The 9,934-nt window shown below is 38.0% G+C and overlaps 1 protein-coding gene across 1 annotated transcript in view; it reads right to left on the bottom strand.

The window, feature by feature from the left end:
* Nucleotides 1–1,636: 1,636 nt before the first annotated feature.
* LOC149067106 (carbonic anhydrase 2-like) overlaps nucleotides 1,637–9,934 on the bottom strand; it is a 68,163-nt gene continuing 59,865 nt past the window's right edge. Inside the window, exons 3-7 of the mRNA XM_089252892.1 lie at nucleotides 9,173–9,340; nucleotides 8,885–9,039; nucleotides 8,108–8,200; nucleotides 5,485–5,709; nucleotides 1,637–3,669 (exon numbers count right to left, since the gene is read on the bottom strand). Coding sequence (XP_089109018.1) covers nucleotides 3,460–3,669; nucleotides 5,485–5,709; nucleotides 8,108–8,200; nucleotides 8,885–9,039; nucleotides 9,173–9,340 — 851 coding nt within the window. The 3' untranslated portion in view covers nucleotides 1,637–3,459. The remainder of the gene's footprint in view (nucleotides 3,670–5,484; nucleotides 5,710–8,107; nucleotides 8,201–8,884; nucleotides 9,040–9,172; nucleotides 9,341–9,934) is intronic.

The following is a 9,934-nucleotide window of genomic DNA, read 5'->3' as shown; positions in this document are numbered from 1 at the left end:
CTCGACCGAGGCCCCGACTAGCGGCAGCCTATCGAAGTAACTTACGTAACGTTCACATAGGCCTTTATCAATCATATTCCTAACCATTATACGCTCTAATTCAAGGAATATCAAACAATTATTTTCAAATTATATATATAATTTCTAAAAATTTTAATTATTCACTAAAAATTACATTTATTAAAATACGGAAATTCAATCGAGACCGTAGAAAATAATTATTTAAAAATTTGTTAGAGCAAGTTCACCTATTAATTGTCACAAATAATTCTTAAAAATTGCTGTAGATAAAATAATTATTAAAAGTATTGCAGTGTAAAAATAATTATGGAATAACTAATATAATTTAGCAACGTTCACACATGATTTGCATACACGGTTAAGTAGTTATAGTAGTAGTAGTAAAAATAATTATTACAAAGGAAGAACTGAAAAATATTACTTAAAGAAAGTTGTAATCAAAAATCAAAACAGAAAAGGTTGAGATAATTATTAGAAAGAAAAACTCAAATAATTAAAAATAATTATTTTACTACTAATATTGTAATTAATTATAAAAAACTATTATGAAAAAGTTCTCTAATTAAAAAAAAAGTTCCCATAAATTTTTTATTAGCGAAACAATATTCAAAAAATATTAAACTATTATTGAGAGAATTCTTATGAACTCTCATTGATGAAAGAATTGTGGTAAGAGATGTTACAAAATCTGTTGGTGAATGAATTCTTTTAAACTCTCATTGTTGAAAGTGATTACACAAACTGTTGTTGTTCAAAGCATTCTCAAAAACTGTTATTGGAAAATCCTTATAAGCTGGTATTGTTAAAAGAATTCTCGAATGAAAGAGATTTCATTGCTGTTATTGGTAAAGAAATGAACTGCATTGTTGAAAAATTGTCATAAACTGCATTGTTGAAAAATTGTCATCAACTCTCATTGTTAAAGATTATTTCATAAACTTCATTGTTGAAAAATTGTCATCAACTCTCATTGTTAAAGATTATTTCATAAACTGCATTGTTAAAAAATTGTCATCAACTCTCATTGTTAAAGATTATTTCATAAACTCTCATTGTTGAAAAAATTCTCATAGAACTCTCATTGTTGAAAGAATTCTCATAGAACTCTCACTGTTGAAAGAATTCTCATAGAACTCTCATTGTTGAAAGAATTCAAGAATTCTCATAGAACTCTCATTGTTGAAAGAATTCAAGAATTCTCATAGAACTCTCATTGTTGAAAGAATTCAAGAATTCTCATAGAACTCTCATTGTTGAAAGAATTCAAGAATTCTCATAGAACTCTCATTGTTGAAAGAATTCAAGAATTCTCATAGAACTCTCATTGTTGAAAGAATTCAAGAATTCCAGTATACTCTCTTAAACTTTTATTATTAAAGAATATTGCATAAATCTTTGTTGTTTTCGAAAGAATTCTTAGAAGTCTAATTCTTACAACAGATGTTAAAGTTATTGTTGAAATAATTCCCATAAACTGTTATTACTGGTACAATTCTCAGAAACTATTAATGCCGAAAACATATTATTCATTGGAATCGTTAAAAACCCGAAAGTTTCATCGAATTGTTTTTCGTACTACCTTATAACATCAAGACAATCAAACACCACAACAATACCAAGATTCGGAAAAACTTTATTGATCATAACTTTAAGGTCAAAACACATATAGAAGCTATTTTCATTTAAATATCTTTTTTTTTCAACAAATAGAAGCAACAACAACAGAGGAAAAAAAAGTGAGGATTAGATTCCAACAAAACGAATAAAACACACACAACAGGATAATAATAATAATAATAGTAATAGTAATATTGGCACACGAAAAATAAACTGCCACATTTTCTTCTAATAATAAAAAATATTATTTCATTAATTTGAATGGGAGGGGAGGATCTCTCATCCCCCGTGACTATACAACAACAATAAAAGCCTTATTATTTCTCAAATACATATATATATAATTGCTACAATATAATAATGTCTCTCTCTCTCGATGCGTGGCAACAATCGCATTCAGACTCGGACCAATTGTTCGCAGAACGATCGTGGGTCATGATATGTAAAATAGCTTCTTGTTGTCAGGCGAGTTTCAAAGTGAAGTCTTTCATCGTTGTTATTATTCGATTGTCGGGCGCAACCACAGTGCCTGCTTCTCGCATTAGGCAAACGGGGCACGTGCAAAGGCCCTACAAATTTTCGGGGGACCTTTGGCAAGTTTCATCCGAAACTTTAATTTTTCAAAAAATATCAACAAATATTTATAATATTTGACCGTCTTATAAGTGGGGAGGGAGGGACTATGGGTTCTCCGTGTCCCTCTGCCCCCTGCGCACGAAGAACGCCCCTAAAAAGTTTTGCTTGCTCAGGTCGGGTTGCCACTGGGGAGGGAAGGGGGATCTGGTGTCCCGGGCGTTGGATCAGGAAGGGCACAAAGTTTGTTTTTTTAGTAATTTAGCAATTTAGGTTATTTATTTAATCGCCAATTGAGAGATTTAGCGCAATAGCGTTCTGCAGTGGCAACCCTGGACACAAATATATCCATCCCTGATTGAAAGAATGATAATCGAATTGAATAATACCGCAATCTGTGGTATTTCTCAAACTGGTGTCCGTGGACAGGATCGGGGGTACGGGGGAGAGATTGCTGAGACCATGATGATGAATCAAAAGACTTCCGAATTGAAACTTGCCATTGCCATCGAGTACGTACCGTGTATTATAGTTTTATTTTTAAATATGGCTATACAGTGGATATGTTTAAAACCGATTTGGAAGAAAAAAGTAAAAAAAAATATATTGGAACGAAAAATGGTGAGCATAATTATTATAACTTATTATAGTTGTTAGAAAAAGGATTATAGTGAAAGTAATTGTTAGAAAGTATTATAGTCAAACTAATTATTAAAAAAAATAATTATCAAAAAGAAGAATAATGGAATTAATTCACTGAAAATGATGCTCCAAAAGTATTATATTAAATATGATTCTTAAAAAGTATTATGAGGGAAATAATTCTTAAAAAGTACTACAGTGGAAATAGTTCTTAAAAGTACTATAGTGAAAATAATTCTTAAAAAGGGGGAAAATTCTTAAAAAATAGTGAAAACAATTCTTCAATTAGCACGAATTTCGTGTGGAAAATCAAAAATCGCATACGTGAAGGCGATAACAATGAGTGGTATGAGGGCTATATGGCACCTGCGTTTTCAGGTTAAAGCCTATGGCATCCAATGGGTTTTCTTATTTTTTGGCATGAACATGTTCAACGTGAAAAACAGAAACCAAGTTCTTGGCCTAGTTGACAAGGCCGTGGCATCACCCATTCATGAACAGTTTCTTAGAAATAAAATCGGCAATACAACAGAGAAAAACAAAAATAAAAACAAGAACACAATTATCTGCTCAGTTTGGATGTGTCTGTACGGTCATTACATGCATTTACATCTTACGGCCGACCGTCAAAGCAGCGACGGCAAGGGCCAAGAAGACGAGTGGCGAAGACACAGAGAACGACGCCGAAGATTTCGATTCGTCCGGTGATACTTCAATGACCCGGCCGTGGAGAGGCTGGACGTTCCTGTAATTGTCGTCGAGGTCCTCATCTGGTTTGCCGGCCTCACTTGCGAGGAGGTTGCGGAACTGTTGCATCTGTGGAGAAAACGGTCAAGTCAATATCATTGGGTGTTGGCCAAAGCTGCATCAAGAGTTACTATTATTACTTTTCAACCAGTAAGTGGTACACAATATAACTTCATACAGAACAATCCGAGAATGCAATCATCAAGCGAGTCTGGATCATTTTGCGACTCTACTCTACTACTACATACCAGCTCAACTCCCCCCCCCCCCGGTCCTCGGAGTCCGTTGATGAGATCCGTGACCTGGAACGCTGTTTCCGATCACTTAAGTGGTCCGCACTTCAATTAAGTGGTCCATGGTGCACTCCCAGATCACTTTAATTTAATAACTCGTGGCACATTTAAAAGATAATTTATGTAAAGCGCAGCATATATCTAGAATATCACTTAATTGACCTGGGATGCTTTTCCAGATCACTTAAGTGGCCTGCGACATGGTTCAAGATCACTCAAGAAGCCCTCGGCACATATGCGGATCACTTAAGCAGCCCACAGCACATTTACAGATGATTTAAGGGGCCCGCGACATGTTTTCGTATTAATGAAATGGCTCACACTCTCCAAAATTGCTCTACTTCATGCATGTTTCGCATTCGCTCGAACGATGTGAGAGGGGCTCCATCTTACAAACCCGAGGAATAACTCTTTTTTTTTCTTTTTTTTTTTTTTTGCTCTATAATATCAACGGTCCAGTTCAAAAAGGCAACAATTCAAAACTCAATGTTTTGAGAATATTTATGCATTTTAAAGGTTCACTTTGTAAGGAACTGAATGGGAATCTCAACTCTCGGGTTTAACTACACAGTAGGGAGCATGAAAGCAGAATCAAGAGTTGTTGCTATTTTGCAATATGTGGAGGCGTTTTCCATCGTCCTCACGGCGTGCATAACGCAAAAATGCAAATTTTCTGCATCTTGGAACTGGGTCGTCGACGTATCCACCGATAATCAATTAAGGCAGGGGCTCTTAATCTTTAGCAGCCGCGACCCAAAATCAATAACAGGATCAGCTTCGTGACCCATGGGACTGTTTGCTTTTCAAAATTAGTGAAACCAGTGACGCGATAAGTGAATTCGTAACAGGACCACAAGTGGACCCATCTCGGATGCCTCTGCGACTTAAGTTTGGGCCACGAAGAGTGGCTTTTGGTCAAGAATTCATGTTAAGAACTCCGGAATTGAGGGTACTTCCTAGCTATAACTTGAGGGAATGGGCAGAACTCGACTCTGAAATGAGGGGCCCGTGGGAAAAGCAAGAATGGGTGGCGGTGGGGGGGGGGATCCTGTATCTATGACGAAAGATGTGTTGTTAGTCATCGGATATATGTTATGTTGTTAAAATTGTGAACGCTCCGAAAATGAAGGAGTCTAGGCAAATGCCTTATTTGGCTAGCAGAAAATGGGCCCTGCGGTCAATCGCAAACACTGTCCCAACGAGTATTCTGCGTGGCAGGTTGCCTAAACAAGTTCGCCTACCCGATAGGGAAAGGCACAGGACCATCTTAAGAGCATTATGAGCCCCCGAGCAGGGCCATCTTAAGAACATCATGGACCCTGTGCCAAATGATTTTTCGGAGGCCCTTCCTTGCAAATTCACAAAAATTTCAACGAGATCTCACTTTCGTGAGGCCTCTTTTTTTCCCTCGAGGCCCCCGGGCCGTGTCCGGGTAGGCCCATGTGTTAAGACGGCACTAGCTATGAGTTCATGTTCATATGTGTGTGTCTGTTAGAAAGACTGTTAAGATACTTGTCAGCGGATTTTGATCTAATGACGGGGCGTTTGAAATAAGATTTAAGTATCAGAGTGGTCAGATTGATTTATTTACCTGTTTTTCACTGATATGAACGTAATCGGCGAAGACGGTCCAGGTGACGACTTCGCTGCAAGGTGGAGTGGTCAGGGAGCCCCTGTACCTGTAGTATGGCATCAGGTCGTCCGGCAGCAGCGACATCAGGTCGAAATCGTCGAGGTCGGACTGGTCACCCTTGTGCTTGACGTCGTCCAGTTTGTCGATTATCGGTTCGAACGCTTCATTGTCTTCGGCCGATATCTTTTCCGATTCATTAAAAAAGAAGAAAGAAAAAACGAGTAAAATGAGATTCTTTTCATGAATAGAAAAATGAAAATAGTCAAACACTTCTCCCTGAATCTGAAAATTCAGTCTCTGATTCACTCCTCAGAGAAATACGAATGACAGAAAGCAATTTATCAAACCTTAATAATTAAAACAAATCAAGTGACTTTCTGGTTATTATGTTCGGGTGAACTTCGGAAAGACAAGCTCCGGGATTGACTCTCCACCGGGATTTGAACACACGACCTCTCTTGTGGGCCGAGCAACCGCACTCACAGAGACGTGCTCCCATCATCCTGGGATGATCTGGATTTATTTTTACGAAGAAATTTTTTTAGTTGTATGCTCGGACCACAGAGTTATAATAATAATTATATCTTTAGTCTATGGCTCGAACCCTGATCCTCCGTATCAGATCTTTTTTTTTCTTATTTGTACGAAACGGAACGTCAAGAGATTGAAATAATATTCCATTTTAAAAACGTGCACGCATGCACACCATAGGCGGAGATAGACTTGGAAGTCTGGGGGGGGGGCACGATGATGATGATGTTAATTCATATATACATATATACATTAGATCAGTCGACTCCACCTTTGACGCTGGGGGGGGGGGGGGCTATGGAGACAACAAACGTTTTTCTCTTCTGAAGTTTACCTCGGCACGTTGTTTCGGAGAAAGTCTCTCTATTTAATGTATCGTGGGAGAAGGAGAAAAAATCATCCATCAATAAGATTTATCGTATTTGATAATTATAATTCATTTTATTTTTTTTTTATAATTTAACTTATTTTATAGTTAATTTAATTTAATAATAGTTTAATTAATTTCCTCTAATTTAATCACAGCCCCCCCTGGTAGATGAGTGGTTGAGAAGCTAGCTTCTGACTGCGGTTTTTTTGGGAATACGTGAGAATCGCATTATTGGCTGGGGGGGGGGGGGGTGCTTGAAGTCGATCTGCCTCGCCACAGAAAGAAACAGGCCTTAACCGTTTGAATCCCAAGCAGCGCTGTTGAGATTTTATGTCGAGAAAACCCAGTACATTTCGAACATTGTGGACAACTGACGGTGCGTTACCAATTGTTGGAGTCGCGCGCTCAGATTTACTGAAGCAAGTACATCACACAGCTCCTTTTAATGTAAATAGTACATTTTACAATAGGTAGGATAATACTATAATAATGCAATAATACATTACAAAATAAAAATTTTAATTTCATTGTTATCTTCTCAATAATTTTTATCGAACAAAACTTGAAATATTTATAAATTTACAGTACGCATATGTAATAATACAGATGTATTTTATAAAATAACGAATTACAAATTAACAATATTTTTGTGTTATGAACAAACAATTTAAACTGCAATAAATGTGGCGGAGCGATGAGAAAAAGACGAGAATCGCGTTACCTAACAAACACAAGAAGCGCTATTGCTCCGATTGGGATTCATCGATGTAAAATAAACAAAGCGCTATCGCGCCGCTTGGGTCTTTTCCTACTCATTCTGCACATAGCAAGCATTACACAGAAACAATCTTCATTTTAGGTTCGCAACGCGTACGCGCGCATTCCGGCATGTAGTACCAGTTCGTTAGAAATTCCGTTGAGGAATGTGAACGAGGTGCATGTGCGGTTACTTTAATTAAATCTTGTGAATAAATCAAAAATAAGCATTTTGATAAACTTTCAGAACAGTTTCAATTCAATTTTCATATTCGTTTTTAAACGAACGTTTATTAATAAATTTTTAATGAATTTTTTTCACTTTCGATAATTTTTAACAATTTCTGGAAAAAATATTTAAATGAGCAATTTTGTGAATACGTAAAAAAAATTTGCAAATTTAAAAAATAAATTATTTGAATTAATTGTTATTGTAATTGATAAATAAATTATTGAATTTTCCTCTAAATTTTAGATAAACTACATTAGCTTATTGGAGAAAATAACATACCCCAGGGAACCGCAAAATTTGCGTAGCACCAATTCTGTCGAATTCAATTTATTAGAAAAATTTATCAAAAATTTATTCGAACAATTATCTTATTCGAACAAAAATTATTTTAACTCATTAATATTTTTCCGATCATAAAACAACACTCGAATTCAATGATTTGTGCTGCCATCTTCCAGCCTAATGCGTAACCCAGGGATTTGTTCGATAAAATTCCGCTAGATGGCGATAAACGCTTCATAAGAAATCTTGGAGTAGGAAATAGCCCGAATGTTAGAAACAAAATCACTTCAACTTCGATATCTCAACACATCCAATCGCAAGGAAACGAAACACAGGATTTTTTCCCCCCATTTTTCGCCAAAATGTTTAAAAAATAAATTCAGATTTGTGGGAAAATGATTTGGCGGTACCTTGAAGAGAACTCCCAATACGGCCAGACCGTCTTCCTTCTTGGTGGCCGCTTCCATGGTTTTGTATTTCATGTTCCTGTGCACCAAATGCATCTGCAAAATAGCAATTAAATACCTGTTACATTATTCGATAATTGAAACAAAAAAAAAAATTCGTTCATTTTTTCCTAAATTTTTTCATTTTGACCGTGTTGCACTGGGTCCAGACTTGGTTTGAATTTGAAACCGATACCCAGCCCGCCAGGGCCGACGGTCGGCATACGAACTCACCAGGAAGGTCTATGAAGGGAGGAAGTTAAATTATGTTAGTGTTAAATAGTGAAAAGTGCATGTATGTAATGAGAAAAGTTTGACCGTGTTTCAGTGGGTATCACTGACCTGGCCTTAAATAATGTGACATGTGAATTCTCGCGTCACGGAATTTCCACGGATCAGAATTCACCACGTGACGTGGGACCACGTAACGTCAGAACAGTGTGTAGCGGTATGGTCGTTTCGCTCGCGTGCTTGCATGCTCTGTAGGTCATTCGTGTGGCTATTCACATGCTTGACCACGCCTTAGGTCACCTGTGCACCTGACCCTTGTTACGTCTCTGCCTAAATAGTTACTATCTAAGCAGAGGCGGATTTATGGTTTTGACGGGCCACCTTTTTCCTATTCTGCTCTAATTTCCCTGACCATTCATCCCTCACATTTGCAGCCCTGGCCCGCTTAGCCGCCACCCCCTGTAAATACTCATCTGAAATTCCCTGGACCCAGCCCAAAGGTGTTCTAACCTCGAGTGGGAAACGTTTGCCGTTGATGGTGTGCTCTGATCCCTTCTTGCTGTCCGATCCCCAGTGGAAGTGGAGCTGAACGAACTCGTAGGTGTCATCCATGCCGCCTTCTTCGATCGTCCTCTGCTCGTCACCGGCTGCGGGAAAAACCGCAACTAGAAAAGAAAAAGAAATAGGAGGAAAACGAGTGGGATAAGGTAATTGCCGCAACTGACCACATGTTAATGTTTGATATCTAAATGTGCGTATGTCAGACAGACCGAATTCGCGTCGTATATATTTATTTACCTGTATGGCCATTGTTCTTGATGACGGCATCGTCCAGGTCATCGTTGTAGTTGTCGAAATCGAATTCGTCAAGGTTATCGTTCAGGTCAGCCTCCGATGTGTCAATGTTTATCGGTGACTGGTCATCCGCTCCACAGGCCTTGAACATCTCCGGCCAATGGTCTTCTCCTGACATAATAATAACAAAAATTCATTCTAATGCATGTTATGTGCTTAGTAAGTGCCACCATCTACCGTCTAAACCAGAAGCGACAAATCTGCATAAATAGATTGCTAGTAAAACCACGAGGCACTCCACGAGGATAATTGTCCGAATTCTATATGAAAAAAAAGAAGAAAACTGTTTGGGGTAGTGAGAACTCTCGCCAAGTCTGGTGAAGAACACACCTGCGAAATTCCGGAAGGTAGATGGCAGCACTTCTGAACAATCGAGACACTTCAGAGGAACACAATTTTCTGGCATTTAATTCTACAATTTTCTCACGGAATTGTTACGAGGGGAACTGTGCACTTATATCATTGATCATTTTTTGTCGCACCACGGTCATTTTCTTCACACGAGGGCTAATAGACCGGGACCTACAATTTATTGCCGATTCCGAACGGCAGGCTTGTTTTTTATACTCATCGAGAGCTTGGTGCGCTAACCCCTCGATGAAGGACTCCCTGCGGTAGCAATTTTTTGCTGCGGTCAAGTCGTCGTTTGTTGTTGTACCCTTGTGTCAGGAAAGTTTTCTGACAAGGACGAACCGGGTATCGAAC

The sequence above is a fragment of the Pholcus phalangioides genome, unplaced genomic scaffold, assembly GCF_987345545.1.
Source record: "Pholcus phalangioides strain wild (caught in Gottingen) unplaced genomic scaffold, Ppha-v1.0 ptg000031l_1, whole genome shotgun sequence".
In the NCBI taxonomy this organism is placed as follows: Eukaryota; Metazoa; Arthropoda; class Arachnida; order Araneae; family Pholcidae; genus Pholcus; species Pholcus phalangioides.
Note: the sequence above shows the minus strand (reverse complement) of the source record. Positions and strands in the feature narration are given on the sequence as shown.